General features: G+C 49.2%; 6 protein-coding genes across 6 annotated transcripts; 4 read left to right on the plus strand and 2 right to left on the minus strand.

Annotated features, from left to right (window-relative positions):
- Nucleotides 1-1039: 1039 nt before the first annotated feature.
- Pdw03_3878 (Abc transporter) lies at nucleotides 1040-3478 on the plus strand (the record flags this gene model as incomplete). Its single annotated transcript, XM_014676245.2, has 1 exon — nucleotides 1040-3478. The coding sequence occupies one exon, from the start codon at nucleotides 1040-1042 to the stop codon at nucleotides 3476-3478; it is 2439 nt and encodes an 812-aa protein (XP_014531731.2).
- A 1082-nt stretch (nucleotides 3479-4560) lies between these two features.
- Pdw03_3879 (uncharacterized protein) lies at nucleotides 4561-4932 on the minus strand (the record flags this gene model as incomplete). The annotated part of the gene is made up of 2 exons (XM_066100619.1): nucleotides 4561-4726; nucleotides 4787-4932. 2 exons carry the CDS (start codon nucleotides 4930-4932, stop codon nucleotides 4561-4563), a joined length of 312 nt encoding a protein of 103 aa, XP_065956019.1.
- Nucleotides 4933-5319: 387 nt separating this feature from the next.
- Nucleotides 5320-5664, plus strand: Pdw03_3880 (uncharacterized protein; the record flags this gene model as incomplete). Its single annotated transcript, XM_014676244.1, has 1 exon — nucleotides 5320-5664. One exon carries the CDS (start codon nucleotides 5320-5322, stop codon nucleotides 5662-5664), a length of 345 nt encoding a protein of 114 aa, XP_014531730.1.
- A 923-nt stretch (nucleotides 5665-6587) lies between these two features.
- On the plus strand, nucleotides 6588-8228 carry Pdw03_3881 (Leucine-rich repeat, typical subtype; the record flags this gene model as incomplete). Its single annotated transcript, XM_014676243.1, has 2 exons — nucleotides 6588-7177; nucleotides 7280-8228. 2 exons carry the CDS (start codon nucleotides 6588-6590, stop codon nucleotides 8226-8228), a joined length of 1539 nt encoding a protein of 512 aa, XP_014531729.1.
- Nucleotides 8229-9927: 1699 nt separating this feature from the next.
- Pdw03_3882 (Protease-associated PA) lies at nucleotides 9928-12654 on the minus strand (the record flags this gene model as incomplete). Its single annotated transcript, XM_014676242.1, has 2 exons — nucleotides 9928-10273; nucleotides 10334-12654. The coding sequence occupies 2 exons, from the start codon at nucleotides 12652-12654 to the stop codon at nucleotides 9928-9930; spliced, it is 2667 nt and encodes an 888-aa protein (XP_014531728.1).
- A 1764-nt stretch (nucleotides 12655-14418) lies between these two features.
- Pdw03_3883 (uncharacterized protein) lies at nucleotides 14419-15620 on the plus strand (the record flags this gene model as incomplete). Its single annotated transcript, XM_014676241.1, has 3 exons — nucleotides 14419-14503; nucleotides 14562-14936; nucleotides 15022-15620. 3 exons carry the CDS (start codon nucleotides 14419-14421, stop codon nucleotides 15618-15620), a joined length of 1059 nt encoding a protein of 352 aa, XP_014531727.1.
- Between the last annotated feature and the right edge of the window lie 1022 nt (nucleotides 15621-16642).

A 16642-nucleotide genomic window follows, 5' to 3' on the forward strand; every position in this document is an offset into this window, starting at 1 on the left:
TGGTTTTAATGTCGTGGGGCCCCTCAAATCTAAACCCGAAGTCACCTACAATGCCCTGGCTGAACATTATTCCAAGGCTATAAGCCTTGAATTGCCGAAGATCCTCGTCTATAGTGACACGTTGTTACATTCTGCCTTGCCTTGACCATACTTACCAAAACTATCGAAAATTTCCAGTCTCAATCCATTTTAGAGAAGCCTCCTCCAGTTGCAACTAGCCACCGAACAGGCAGCTGTGCTAGTGATTCACTTCTGTTTGTTTCCATTTCCCCAGTGAATCCTAAATCAGATGCAGAGATCAACGTTGCAATGCTGTTCCAGCCGATCTCGGAGATTTCAAAGATCTAATCCCAGGTTATTCAAGTTAGGAAGCATACTCGCTGACCTGACATGCAGGTATGCGGCCAAGTGGGACTTTGCATGTATAGGTAGGTTGCGAAGATCAGTATCAAAGTACGGGCAATGGAGGCGACTAGATGTCATCAATACGGTCAGAGTATAAGAATACCAGGAGAAATCTACATCCCCGTGTTAAAAATAGGATCCAGTTAATCACTTTCTTACTTATTTTGAAACGGGACACCGAAAATAGTCAGCCCCTTATATATGCCAACAGCACGGAGCATCAAGCTAAGCAGCAAGGCACCTGGGCATGTCCAGATTTCTCACCGATAAAAAGCGATCAAGGGCATCAACCTGCGGTGTAAGTAGGTGAATTCTGGTTCGATCTGCAGATTTCCCAGATGGCCCAATAATGAAGCCATTTTGCCCCCCACAGATCTAAGATCACAGCCCAGTTACGTTTCGATGGGCGCTAGGACACCCTTCTCCCCAGCCCCCCTGGCGCAGCCAACTTTCAACAAACAATTGCACATAATAGACGATCATATCTATCCAATCAGGAGTCACATAAGCTGACAGCTTCATTCTTGATGTATAACCTTGGGAGGATGCGGCTCTAATTTAGGGAATATAAAAGGAACCACCTCTGCGAGGACCTAGGAGGTTTCCCCACAGAGCCTCTGTCCCACCTCCGATCATGACTACCCTGTTAATATCTTGGACCCTTCATTACAGCTGTACCTTGATAGCAAGTCTCTACCTTGTGGTCTGCATTTTATTTAATCGCGCTCCGGTAAAGAAAAGAAAGACTCGCTCCAGGCGTAGCAGTCGACCCCGAGTTATCTTGACTGCCTTGATCGTTTTCACATATGTCAGCCAAACGGTTCTTAAAATCACCACCGATGACTTGGACCGTTCTCAGCCGTTCCTGGTGCATATGACCTCTCAGGCAGTTGTATGGACTGCAGTGTGGCTGCGACAACATCCTTCCACGTCCGAAGTGGCTGGAGCCTCGTTGGTCACCGCTGGTTTTGAAGTTCCACTCCTTGCGCTCTCCTTGTGTCTTAACCCGAGACAATGGGTACCAATTACGCAGACGACTATCTCCGCGGCCCGACTTGCCTTGCTTGTCTTTGTGACAACGGCGATTCTATGGGAAACCAGACAGAGAAAGAAGATATCGGAAGAGTCGCGCCCTTTTCTAAATGGTAATCCCACAAGATATGGAGCAGCGTATGGAAACGACTCGGATAATAGTAGTATTGACTCCAGAGGCGAGAGCGACTCGGACACGGTCCAAAATAAGACCGACGCAGCTACGCGCAGGAAAAGGCTCCGCAATGAGAAGCTGCAGTCGATTGGGGGCTGGTGGGATTATCTGAAAGGTTTCTCGATCTTCCTACCCTATTTGGTTCCCCGAAACCATCTCAAAGTGCAGCTTTGCATTGCTACCAGCATCTTCTGTCTAGTATGTCACCGAGCCTTGAATATTCTCATTCCTCAGCAACTAGCAGATGTTACTGACAGCATCTTTGCCAACAAACCCCCGTATGCTTCACTGGGAATATGGGCGCTGCTGCAGCTCATCCGTGGTGGAGCTGGGTTAGGATTGATTGAATCGCTCGTCAAGATTCCGATCAGGCAGTTCTCGTACCGTCAGATCACCAATGCTGCTTTCAGCCATGTCATGAATCTGTCAATGGATTTCCATATCGAGAATGACTCGGCAGAAGTCATGAAGTCCATCGACCAAGGTGGCGCGCTGAACAATCTGTTGGAAGTTGCCATTCTCGAGATCGTTCCAACAGTGGCGGACTTGGTCATTGCTTGTGTGGTTTTCTATTTGAAGTTCAACGTCTACGCCTCCCTTCTGGTGGTGATAGTCTCGATTGCTTACGTTGCGGCAGAGGTCTTGACCTCGAACTGGAATATGGATGCCAGACGTGAAGTTACGCAGACACAGCGAAACGAAACTCGCATTATGCATCAGGCCGTGCAAGGCTGGCAGACTGTCACATACTTCAACCAGTTCTCGCACGAGAGGTCTCGCTTTGGAGAAGCAGTTGAGCTGGGCTTGAAGGCTAGCGCCCGTTTCGGTCGACGCCGAGCAATTGGCAAGTCACTCCTGGATTTGCTCAAGCCAATCTGCTTCGTGGGGCTCTCCTCGCTGATAGTGCACGAGATCTCTGTGGGACGTGCCTCTACAGGAGACTTTGTATTTTTCATTCAGTATTGGTCTTCGCTGATCTCGCCGTTGGCCTATCTCTCGGCGCAATACCGCTGGCTGGTCTCGGATCTAGTTGATGCCGAGCGGCTACTGTTCCTGTTCCAATCGAAGCCTAGCGTCACTGACCAGGAGTATGCCATGCCACTGAAACCTGGCAATGGCCGCGTTTCCTTCCACCATGTCGACTTTGCCTATGACTCTCGGCTACAGACCCTCACGGATGTGGATGTCTCGATCGAGCCCGGGACCACCGTTGCCCTAGTCGGTATGACAGGCTCGGGGAAGACAACAATCCTTCGACTTCTTCTCCGACTTTACGATGTTACTTCGGGCTATATCGAGATTGACGGCCAAGACATCCGTGACATCACCCTCAGCTCGCTACGCCAGACTCTCGGCGTCGTCCCACAAGATCCCGTCTTGTTCAACGCGTCTATCATGGAGAACTTGCGGTATGCCCGACCCTCGGCCTCCGATGAAGAGGTGCATGCAGCCTGTCGTGCCGCAGCTATTCACGAGAAAATCCTCACTTTCGTGGACGGATACAACACTACGGTCGGCGAGCAGGGCGTCAAATTATCTGGCGGTGAACTACAGCGGATAGCCATTGCTCGGGTGTTCCTGAAGAAGTCGCCGATTCTCCTGCTGGATGAAGCAACGAGTGCCGTCGACTCGAACACGGAATCGGATATCCAGGTTGCATTGGATCGATTGAGAGCCAAGCGAACTACGTTTGTCATTGCGCATCGCCTTTCCACAATCTCCAGCGCTGATCGGATCCTTGTTGTGCATGAGGGACGGGTCGTTGAAAGTGGGTCACATCAAGAGCTGCTGCAGCAGGGTGGAAGATATCAGAACCTCTGGCAGAATCAGTTTGGGGATATCAAAAGTGGAAAACCTGCGCCGTAAAGCGTGACGAGGGCAGACCATTTAAACTGCACCGAATGAAACTGCACCTTTTTGACATGCTTGAAATTTTTTTTTTATCATCACCTACAATGCAGTCTTTACCCATCCCGATACCGATCATATCTCCGAATCACATATCCACTCAAACCCCGCGTTGGACCGGGGAACTGCCCTCGTACTAGAGGCGGGATTCTTCATGAGGAACCTTTGTTTTGTCCCATTCCCGCGTCATCTGTTACCTCGATGAGTTGCACTTTAGATTGACATGTCTAGTCACTGCTCCATGGATCTTAACTCCCGGGACCGATCTCGGGGTTTGTTGCAGCGACGAGGATGGCATTTTTAGCACCCCTAAGATATATATATCTCATCTCTCCCCTCGAGCACTGGGTATGCAGAACCGCTAGTCTCACAGCACGGATTTACAACCCAAGCTGACACTGGCATACGTGTTATTGGAACTTGACGGAATCTCTGTGTGGGATGTAGGTGCCTCTACGGAGTGCTTTTGATCCAGTTCTTCCATGTCATACGTTATAAGTTATGGGGGTATATGAAAGTTGGCTATATCCAAGTACGCAGGTGGGTACTAGTCTCAACGCATCTTCGCAATTGGGAAGGAATCCTCCGTACTCCATACAACTAGACCATGTTAATCGACAACAATATAATTTGAGCCCCCCCTTCTCAAGTTCGTTGCCTTAACTTGCCAGGCATCCAAAGATCTCTGTTGACCCACCGTCTATTCGTGTTGGGGAGCTTTCAAGCCTTCGCAGTGGAGACCTTTGCGGGCCCACCGAGTCTCCGAACGACCCCTCTGACAGCAATGACATGTTCCTGCCAACACCTCAAGAGAACAGATCGTGTCCACTAGAGGCCATCCGGCTTATACACCATAGTGAACATGGAATGACTCACCGTTCCACCCCGAAGGAGGTCCCAGTTCCTGAATGGAACCACGATCGTGATCCACCGTGCCTTGTGGAGTAAACGAAGACAAATGTCTTTTTTTCAATGGTGTGGGACGGCAAATCAGAACTTTGTAATATCGGCACCCATCGGAATCACCATTTTAAGGCAAGTCACCCGTCAGATCTAACCCGAATCCCTGAAACGGGGGGTTGGAAGATCAAGCGAATCACCGATTGTTCGATGCCAGGGGTCCGGAATCGACGGAAGTCCCCGCGAGGGAGCACTTGCACAGCGAGAATCGTCATGGAAAAAATCTGTCCTCCATCATGTTGTAGACTGTATACACTGTAAGCAAAGGCACTTCTGGAAACCCGAAATCAAACTATAGATTCGCACTTGTTGAGAACCTTCCACGGCGAATCCTGTTCCCCGAAATTACGAGAGTGCGAAACATGTGTTTGGTTGATTAGACGAAGAATCATAGACTGGACCCCCCTGGCGTCACGAGAAAGACCTTGGGGGATCATAGTTGCTGAGAGCATCTTAGCTTCGTTGGTTCACGCCAATAGGAAGATTCGATTTGCCTCGAAAACCCAAGACCAGACAACAGTCCGAGATTTCTATGACTCTTGTTCCCCAGGTTCGAGGCGTATTATTTAGTCTATCCACACCCTGGACATTTTCCTGGTTCCTTTTTTTTTTTTTTGAGATTTTTGAGATTTTTGAGATTTTTGGATTTTTGGATTTTTGGATTTTTGGGGCACCTGAGAGATTTCTCGCATAGACACTCATTTCCACCAGTCACTCATTTAACACTTGAGCAGTGCTCTATACGCTCACTCTTTGGCGATCGAAAAAAAAAAAAAAAACACCGAGCCGTATCAACGGTTCAACCTTGACCTTGCTCACTTTCGAATCAATTTTCTAAAATGAAGTTCACCGCTGTCATCGCCTCCCTCTGCTTAGTCGCGGTTCCGTTCGTCGCCGCAGAGGATCCTCTTACCTCCACTGCAACCACGACCGTCACCAAAACTCTGGTGCGTGTCGTGTCGGTGACCCAATCTCCCACTTCCAGCGCCAGTTCCAGTGTGAGCAACCCAACCACCATGTCTGTTTCGACGTCGACTCCTCTGTTTCGCGCGTCTGCCACTACGTCTACTGCCGCTGCCGCTGCCGCTGCCTCCACCGGCGCAGCGGCCAACATTGGCGTTGGCATGCCGGTTGCCTTGGCGGCCGCAGGCTATATTGTTGTGATGGTGGGCCAAGCCCTGTAATCACCTTCGCGATGTCGCGACTCTTCAACGAGAAGCCGTCACGCAGGCAACGATCATGAATCGGGGCCAAGGGCCAATACCGGCCCCAAATCCATAATACGTGACTGCTGCTACCTTGTGGATTGCCGTTTCACTCCAGCAGAGCCGGGATCTTTTCTTTTCGTTTCTTTTCGTTTCTTTTCGTTTCTTTTCGTTTCTTTTCGTTTCTTTTCGTTTCTTTCGTTTCTTTCTTCTTATCCTTTTTTTTAACTTTTTTATTCCTCTCGGTTGGCGGAAGAATCCATTTTGGACGAGAAAACGGTCTCACGCTTTTTCAAATACCCCCATTTCTTTTTGATTTCCTGTGATGCCGTTTTGGACCGATACGAGTTGATGCCGTTATTATTCCCTTCTTCACTCCCGGTCCATTCAATTCGTTTGTCCATATCCGTTGTCGTCGATGACGAGCTAGTTCGTCGGGCTTGCATGAGGCGACGATAAAGTCATCCACAGAATTTAGACACTTCATTTCTTCTCTCCTTGGATACCAATTCCAACGGTAAACACCCAACAGTAACAACATAGCAAAAAGATGGAGAAGATCATGTCGACCCAACTTTCCAGCGGGGTCGAATGCCCGTGCACGTGTGATCCGATCTTATCTTTTTGATCCGATCTTTTCCATTCCAACCGGGCATGCAGCTGGTTTTCTCTTCTGAATCATAAGAGACCTCTCAGCTGATGCCAGATCCTTAACCCCTATTTCCCTCAGTCGCGCCATTAGCGCGTTTGTTGACACCCGCCGCTCTCCATCCCGGGTCTCCACAACGCGTCGCGCAACTCCCCCCCCCAACGTCAGATCAAAACTGGGTTTGAACTGAAACCCAATGAAACCAGATTGAGAATCGCACGGAACGTGTCTGAACCTGCCAACCGAAATCGCAATGGATAGCGAGATCCCTCTCCCACCACCGCGGCGAATCCGGCACCGCTCGCCCGCGACCGCGAACCCCTCTGCGACCGACAGAGCGGTATCCTCATTCCAGCGCACGCAGCGACTGTCGCGTTTCGATGATCGCTCTAGTCAGCCGTCCAGCGACTTGGCGCTGTTCTCCAGTGACGATATACCGGCTTCCGGGCTGGAGAACTACCATGCGACGGGGCCGGGCGCGGGTCGCAAACGGCGGTATAGGGGGACTTGGTGGGGGGAGCAGGTGTTAGATCCCAAGCGGAAAAGGGCCAACTTTAAGGAGAAGAGGAATGTTGATAGTGGTGTGTGGATGGGGAGTGATGAGTCGGGTGCTGAGTCGCTTTTGCCGTCAGAGGATGGCTCGGCGTGGGGGGAAGACTTGCCCAAGTCTATGCTTGATCCTAGAACGTCTGGAAGTTTCACCCCCTTCGGTATACAGACGGAGAAAATGCCCTTACAGTCTCGTGTTGCGTTTAGAAGCTCTGAGGAGTCCGATGCTCATCGGTTTGCGCGGGAGGTTGTTGGCGATTGTCTTGACAAGGGACATGAGAGTATTGATCTGAGGTATGTATGAAGTGTCCTTTTATCTGGCGTTCTGGCTTCGTCGAACACCTTTTTTTTTTTTTTTACCGGGGCCAATGATCCTAACAGCTCTTTTCTACCCAGCGACTTCCATCTGACATCTATCCCATCCGGTCTGCTACGACCTCTGCAGCACCTCACGAAGCTTCCCTCAGTGAGGGAAGCCCCAGTTTCAGAGATCGTCTTCACGTCCCTACAGCCATTCCTCAGCATCTATCTCCCTAACAACTCCTTATCAGCCCTGCACAATGATCTCTTCGAGCTCACCAACCTCAAAGTCCTCAGCCTGCGAAACAACAAGCTGACGGAAATCCCATCTACAATCCGCAGACTAACAGCGCTGGAAGTCTTGAACCTTTCCGTCAACCAATTGTCCTACCTTCCCTGGGAGATCCTCGAACTCATGCAACAAGGCGAACTAAAACACCTAACCGTCCGCCCGAATCCATTCCTCCCAATCGAAGAAGCGCAGATCGCAGACTGGCACTACAAACCTACCAATAAGAAGGAAACAGAGAACACCGAGAACTCATCTCCTCCACTCCAATTCCAAGATCAGGAATCTCCTCTCGACGAGGGTTGGACCCCTCTCCACGTCGCAACAGGTCCGATCACCGACCTGAACATGGAGGGCAATCCCATGGGAGACAGCTCATCCTCCAACAGACTCGCTCTCACACCATCGGGACCGACCTCCCCTGTAAACAACGCCCCGTCCTTGCGCGAAGTCGCGCTCCGTGCCGTGAGCAAGCTCCCCTACCTGGAGCAAACCACCGACGAAGAGCTGGCTGAGTACCCGGCACTGATTGTACCCTTGTTGCAACGAGCGAGGGAAGTGCGCACTGCGGGTGGTCAGCCCTGTTCCGTCTGCCAGCGAGAATACGTGATTCCCCGTGCTGAATGGATAGAGTGGTGGGACTTTACGCCGTGTGAGAATGGGATGAAGATGCCTCGCTGTCCCGGTGAGAAGCTGAGACCTTTACCGTTTCGGCGGTTTGGCTGTAGCTTGTCCTGCGTGCCGAGGACGTGTTGAACATTGCATTGACTTTTTTTGCTGCTTTGGGGGATGGGTTGCTTTTTTTGTGGGATTCGCTTTTGTATGGATTTGGTTGGCATGTTAATCTGGACTGTGGTGCTAGGACTTTGTCTGTTAGATTCTTTTGTAGAAACCATGACAACTTAGGTCTGTTTTTCTGCTTTATCCTCCAAAGTTGTGCTCTGTCATTGTGCTGAGATGACTTGGCATCCATGTTCAAACCGATGATGTTTCTCAAGCGAGCATCGAAGGAAAGCTCAAGTGGTTTCCCACGTATTCAAGGCCATTACATCGTTGTGAATTGCAACGATTAACCCCCTCTCCCCGGAGCCAGTGATTCGCAACAAGGCTAAGAGCTGACACGCACAGACCATACCAACTCCGTCAACGCAGCCCGAAGTTCGAGCCTTGCAGTCACAAGAATGCGAGATGAAAGAGCCATGGGGATCCCAATACTATCTCACTTTCAGCTTCTTGTAAATCAACATCGCGACACGGAGTCAACTCTTGACCGCCAACATCCAACATCCCACATCCGGAGATAACCCAAAACGGAGGCGAGTGGCACACACTAGACGTCAACAGCCCAACTGCAGCTTCTAAACTGGTATCCAAGCTCGAGTCTAGAGGACACAAGATCGACGTGCTGGTCAACAATGCCGGATACGCGATCCTCGGGGCAGTAGAGCAGTTCTAGGATGAGGTGCTACGGACCCAGATAGAGGCTAGATCATAGACCGGCCCGGCTGATTAGAGCGGTTGTGTCTGGGGGGGAGGGAGAGGCGGCTTGGAGTTGTTGTTAATGTTAATTCTGGGGCTGGGTTGGAGGGGAGGGAGAGTATGGGTGCCTATGCGGCGAAGGCTGCTATAGATCGATCGTGTGTTTTTATTTTTTCGTTCTGTTCTGAAGGACTTCTCGTCTATGTACTGGCTGCAAAGATTCTGGATTCGTTGCTGACCGGTAAGCTTGTTACTGATGGCGACAAGGACAAGGCTGCCAAGGCGATGTATCAAGGTATAGTTATCTGTTTTATTTTTGGGTATATTGATCTCTGGTTTACCTGTTGTTAAGTTGTTAGTAGAGTATAGGTTGGTGCTGGGCGTGAGAGTGACAGGTCCTTGCCTTTGGGTCGGGATATGATTCCTCGTATTGAATTGGTTGCGTGATCGGTTGGTTCATGCGCTTGTTGTGTTTGGGGATATTGCTGGGAATGTCTATGTCAAGAAGGATTGAGGTTGAGCGTTGCTTTCTGCATGGGTTGAATGGAAATAACAGTCTGAACAGCTTCGATTGCGATCAATTAGAAGAGTACCTGCAGTGAATTTGGTGTGAACAGTGTGATCATAGAGCGCCAACAGACCAGATGAAACTATGGTGGCGTTGTAATAATGTTGATGACGACCAGTTGTCATCGGAATCCATTCAGATATCCATTCTACCAAAATAACATACGAACATACAAAATTGGAATGATTGACCTGCGGTATATCTCAGCCGCTTCAACAACGCTTGCAGGCACTTTGCCATCGCCCAGCACGCCGAACTGTTCTCACCCAACGCCAAACAGATTCAAATCATAAGAAACTCCAAACGCTAATACAGCATGCTTCAATACAAGGAGAGCAAATCCCAAAGGACGGAGGGGGGAATGGTTAACAAAAAGGAAAATCGAAAAGAGTGTTAAGAGTATTAACGTTAGCGATTACGGTCTGCACGAGCCTGGTGCCATATGGTATCGCCGCTTAGAGCAGAAAAGCTGAGGGTAGCCAGGTTTCGCCAACTTGACGGTGGAGCAGAATTTGCATGGTCGCCAAGTAGACCTGCATTTTGTTCCGGATCTGAGGCATCGACATTGGCGCCTTCAATTAGCAACGGAGCGGAAGATGCGCTGCCTCGAGAGTTTGAGTGGGCGGAGTGAACGTCGTCATTGGACTGCTCACGATTACCCCGAGAATCGCCGGGTTGACAGTGTGCCAACGAACGTACAACATCGCCTTTACAGATTGGACAAGTTCGTCGACGAGTAGTCAACCAGGGGGTACTGAGAAAGGAGGTTAGATAAATATCCAAACAAAGACCAAATTCATTTCAGGTCACTTACATGCATTCCACGTGGAATTCGTGGCCACAGGGCAAGCTCATAACCCGGCTCTGGCCATCGACATATTCCTCAAGACATACGACGCACTCCACCTGCCTTCCTGTATACTTGCGTCGCCACAAGGTAGATCCGCTTTGCAGGTTGCACTTCTCTTCCTTGGGCATGGCAGATGAGTCTAGCATAGTGCCCGAGAAAGTTTGTGAACGTGACCTGTTTGATCGGGATGCACTTGGCCGGCTTTCATTGCCAAGGAGTGGGGAAGTCGGGGAGATAGGATCGGGACTAGGGGGACGCGTTGAGTTGGCAGATGACGAAGAAGTGGTTGTTATTGTGTGGTAGGTTCGGACAGGAAGTCGCTCGATGACCGACTTCGGCGCACGCCAGCGACGACGACGGATACGAGACCGGAGCAGCAAAAGGGCATAAACAACCGTTAGTGTGAGCAAAGGACTGACGACAAGGACCAGTAGAGTATCGAAAAAGGGGCTGGTAGACATGCTGGTAGGTGTCATGGTAACCCAGAGACCTTCATGCTCGGAAGACTCCGCGCTTAGACGGCTCGATGTGTGAGGGTTACTTTGCATCTGCTGGTTTGGTGCAGTACTTTTCTGAAGGGAAGGCGACGAGGAAGGCTGAAAATCTTGCTGGGTATCATCTCCCCATCCAAAGTGACTTGAAAACCAACCCTTTGTTGAAGACCCAGATTTCCCATGAGTTCCGATAGATTCTTTTTCAGACCCCTTGAGGCGCGCGTCATGAAAACCAGCACTGGATTTGTCGATGCTCTGGTATTCTCCACTTCCTGGTGTGATGCTACCACCCTGAAGGCCATTGGGCGAGGAAGCAGCATCTTTATCCGCGCTGGCAGTCTTAGCTGCATCTTTGCCAGATACAGAGGTGCCTGCTGTCGGGGGTGTGCTACTCTTAGGAGGCATCAAGTCGGGATCTCTCCAGTCCTGGACACCGATAACAAAGTCATCATCCTCAGAACTTTCCGAGGACATGTCTGCCTTGTGGCTGTCGAATACGTCGTCTCCTTTGGCCCGACCACGATAATTGAAATCAGTTGATCTCCTCCAGGCGCTCGATGGGGCTTCCTTTTCATCCTGTGAGCCTAGGCTGATCCAGTCAATGTTGCCGCTGCTGGGCGGACGTCGGCTGTCTTCCAGATGCTGCGAACCTTCGTTCTTATCGCACAATCCCAGGAAGGCGCCAATTGCACGGAAAAAGCCGCCTTTCGAAGGAGACGAGGGCGCAAGTGTCTCCTTGGATGTCGAATGGCTTCTAGCAGTTGGACTTGGAATGGCTGTTGTTGCTGATGTAGTTGCCACCCGTTCTTTGTTGGCGTCAGCCTGTCCTGCCAGCTTCGCCTGTGATGATTTTAACACATCTCCCAAACCGGCAGTTCCACCGGCATGTCCAGGAACCAATGACGATAAAAGATGAGCAGTAGTGTGGGATGTGAACAATGCCGGGATCGTGACGTTCGATGTATCGCCTCGTGCGTACATGGTAACTAAGTTGCCACCTCGAGTATCGTCGCCGACAATCAAAGCGACCCCTCCTCGTCGTTGCGCCCATTTGGCCTTTTCCAAAAACCCACAGCCACCCCGACTCAACAGCACGACCTTACCCTGAATTTCGGCAGTTTCCTGTAGTGATTGAATGTCGGCATGCGCAGGCGGCTTGCTTTGTACGTAATCTCCAAATTTCTGACTCATCCCGGGGTTAGAAGCACCGGATTCAGCGAGTGGATGATGTAGATGATCGTCGGTGCCATCGTTAGTCAAGGGTGGGTTGGCTGGATCATCTCTATCATTCTGAGGTGTAGTGTCGGCCTGCGACACCGACCGCGGGCGGTTTGGTGATTGATCATTCACTGTACTACCACCGGAGATGCCGGAAGTCTGCTCCACGCTCCTGGGGGGTTTGTCTTGTTTCTTATGATTGGTGCTCTCGCCCCAGCCGGGAATATCGGAGCAGCCCAGTTCCCCTTCCACACCACCAGCTAATCCCCCCTCACCAAAGCCACTTCCCACCCATAACTGACCGCTGAGGCCTTTGGTTGGCAGCAGCGGACCAAATGCCGCTGGCCGGGCTAGGAAGAAGGTTGAGTTGTCGTCGGTGAGACTTATAATGGCCGACGGAGGGAAAAGGGACGACGGTATGGTGAAAGAAAACAAAGTGCGCAGCCCAGTTGTCTGACTAGCGAGGGTATTGGGAGTTGTTACATCGGGCGATATCAGCGCGGAAAAGAAGGTGAGGAGGATTGGAAAGAAGATAAGACAGAAGAGGAAGATGAGCAGGCGTGGTGGTCGCATGTCTCTGATAGATGGTTTTAACCACGTTGGTCGAAGAGTGGCTTGATCGGAGATATCTAATCACAGAAAGTTGAGGGTGGGTCAAGTAAAAGAATGACGGTGCCAGCGGCTCCGCCGTACCACAATGCTTTGGCTGGACTCTTTATGACCAATCCAACAGCTGGCAGCAAGCTTGCAGGTGGCCACTCATCGAGCGCAATGAGCAGCACTATGGCTGGTTGAAGGTAGTTGACGATTACTGCCAACACGAGTGCACGCAAATTCAAAGCAGCGGGCAACAAGACAATATAGAGAGGCGGAGGGGAGTTCAAGTGAAGCCAGGCAGATGGAGAAGGGGAAGTGAACTCATGATGTGGATTATCTAACCCCGGGTCAGTGACGGCATGCCCGCCGTATCATGTGTTTAAAGCCTGAGGCAAAGTGTTAGCCTTGGTGCCTCAAATCACATGACCCTCTTGAGCGCAAGATATACTGGAAAGAAATAAGCTTGAAAAGGTAGCAGCTTGGATTCATATTGGATTATTTAAACATGTGTATTTTCTTTACTTATAGCACCAGGCGCCTTCAAGATCAAAAAATACAATATAGGTTTTTTTTTGGAAAAAAAACTTCAACCAGTATTGTGAGAGAGAGTTTGACAAAAACACACGAACAAAATTCTGTAATTCGTACAATATCACATTATGTTAACAAGAGGTCATGATCTTTTGCGATCTCGCGCCAAAAGACACAAATTGTAGATTTGATATAGATTTGATATCTGTTTCAAGGTTCTGGACCCAGAGCTGCGATTGCCGATCATGCCATCACTGCTAGGCACCTACGTAATCCACCGCTTTTTTGATTTTCGGTTAGTATCGCAAAATCAATGCACACATACCTATGTCATATACTTTAAGTTGTAATAGCTGGTTGAATCATCAAACTTATTCTACGGGGTGTGATGCTTAATATAGTTAATATAACATTAAGGCATGTCAGTGAGATATTTTTGGATTTGACGATCGATAAAGCTTGCCCCACCTACTATATGTGGATTAGCGTAAAATTTTGACGCCGGGCATATATGACGTATACTTCCAGAACAGGACTAGCTTATTGTGAGGAATCTAGAATTTCCCTGTCTGCCTTTCAAGTGTCTACTCCTTTTGTAAGAGCGAAGGACTACAAAACTAACACAACTGAGTCTACTAATGAGGCCATAAGATAATTTGATAGCGGAACTTCCACTACCCATAGCATAACAATGCCAAATTCAGAGATCTGTTGGCACCGATTGGTACGAAATTGGGGAAACCAACTTAGTGTGAAATTTCAGTCGGCGTATGGACGTGCGGATCTACAATGTATCCTTGCAAGTTTTTACTCAGTGGCGGGCTTGGTCTTGTAGATACGGGACATGACGATGGATGACACTGATAGGTCTCCTCATTTTCAGCCAAGAAAAACTCTCTGTACGTGTAAACCCGTTTGGGACGTCATGACAGCTGTAAACGGGACAGTCAAAGAGTTCGGATCCTTGTTTCACTGGTAAATGTACTCGTGGAACCCCCGCATTATGGCGTCACTCAGTCTTCGTAGGTGGTCTAACCAGGACAACCTTAGATAATTAAGCATATAAACTCGCTACTGGAAGCGCTGTTTCATCTGGTTTATCTACAACACAACAACCCGACCCAAACAACCTTTTCAATAGTCGATTTCAACCCACCTCAAATCTGTTTGAAAAACTTTTATTACCATCACAGCATATCATCACCCATCATGTCGAGCATTATTCATAAGGTCAAGGATGCCGTGACTGGTCATCACCACGATGAGTCCAAGACAACCAGCAGCAAGATCGATGGTTCGCTGTTCCTAGTGACAAGACGCGCTTTGGGACGCTAACAATTATGTTCATATAGATACCGGCGATAACTATGGATCCTCGAGCAACACCACGGACAGTGCTCCTGGCAAACACACTCCGACCAACACAGGTTCCAACACTTATGGCTCTGGCCCTGGAGTTGGCTATAATAACTCTTCCACTACTGGTGCTGGAGACTATGGCACTGGTCACGGTGACGCCAACTCTGGTACTTTTAATGCCTCCCGCAAGGGTCCAATTGATGTTGGCCCGGAAACATCTGGGAACTATGGCAGCAAATCTGATACCTTCGGATCCAACACTGCTGGCGGATACGGATCATCCGACATTGGCTCTAGCACAACTAATGCTGGCTCCCATGATTCTAAGCTAGCCAACAAGGTTGACCCCCGTGTGGACAGCGATTTTGGTAGGTTGAACTTGTTCTTTTCTATCTGTCTTAAACACAAAACATTTGCTGTTAGTCAAACATCTAATGTGATGCTTTAATGCAGACAACCAAGGAAAACACGCTAGAACTACAGGCTCTAGCAACACCTACGGCAGCACCACTGGCCACTCACTTGGACAGACTGACTATGGTTCCAACAACCCTGTATCTGGAAGCACCAGTCACTCCACCGGGCAGTCGGGCTATGGTTCCGGCAACAACTTTTCTGGAAGCGACAACTACGGCCGTACCACCAGCCATGTCTCCAGCAACCCCTTAACTGGTGGTACTTCCGGCAACTCTTCTGGGCAGACCGGATATGGCTCCAGCAACCCTGCTTCTGGAATCGCTAGCCATTCCACCGTAACCGGAGTGTCCAGTTCAAGTAAGCCTCTGTCCGGTAGCGACAACTATGGTAGTTCCACCGGGCAGTTGGGCTATGACTCTGGAAACCCCGTATCTGGAGGTGATAGCTACGGCAACTCCATTGGACAGTCGAGTTATGGCGCTAATGACTCCTACGGAGCCCGTAGTGGCAGCAGCTACAACGACCAAATCTCGAAGACTGGAAAGACTACTGGTCCCCACAGCTCCGACCTACTGAACAAGCTTGACCCCAGAGTTGAGGAGAAGCAGTCGTTCGGCAGCCAGCGCAACTACTAGGCGATTTTTGAGAGTGATGTGAACCTTTTCTAGGCTGTCTTCTTGGCTTTTTTTTAAAAAAATTTTGATGAATATGAACTAACAACAATCGTCCTTTTTTCGTTTTGTCGTCTTGTTTCCTTCAATCGAATGCCAATACAAAATAGCTTGGGTCGATGTTTGAGGATATATTTCCAAAGCATCTGCTCATGCTTCGAATTTTGAGCCGTTTTTTTTGCAATAGGGTCAATAAAACTTCATCTAATCAATTCTTTCTTTTTTTGACATCTCATTTGCCCAGATATCTATCATAGTTGACAATGCTAAGCATTAAATTGTGGACTTCAACGAGTGTTGGGGCCTGATATATATGCCACTGCAATGACAAACATATGTTCTGTTTGTCCTCGTAATCTTTTGGCCTAGCAGGTTGTTGAAAGTCACGCACGTGATCATATTTGCCCTTGCTTGCTTCTTTCCGGTATGTAATGGCAAGGTTATACATCATATAACATAAAATGAACGAGAAGTCCTGTCTGAAAAGATGTACTATCTACTTCTCCCTCCACTCTTCCCTAGACTGTTGTGTGCTTCAGGTTATATGCCAATGGCCAGAAGGAAATATTTTTCTCATAAAGACAATAAACGCACTTAAAATAGACTTACAATATAGCTTCAACATCGTTTCTAACCCGTCTGAGATTCTAGAATCGAGTCCCCCAGTCAGTCCTTTATGGCCAAGGACATAGGCCATATAGTCGGCTGATTATGACGCTGCCCGGGTAGAGTGCTCAAGTATGCCCATAAAGACCTGAGCAAGTTCATACGAAAGTTGCCAGGAGTCACCAATTAGTGTAGGAAGAAGAATAAAACCAGGTGCTGCTATCATGCAAAACAGAACTTCTAGTGCTCTGTACCTATTTCACTAAAGTGAGCCAGACACGGGCATTTCAACAAGTATGCTACGTTCTTCCTTCTGACAATCAAGACTAGCACGCAGTGCCACAAAAGATTGTCCTCGATGTCGAAAATTGGAGAGATAA

Source organism: Penicillium digitatum, chromosome 1 (genome assembly GCF_016767815.1).
Source record: "Penicillium digitatum chromosome 1, complete sequence".
NCBI lineage: Eukaryota > Fungi > Ascomycota > Eurotiomycetes > Eurotiales > Aspergillaceae > Penicillium > Penicillium digitatum.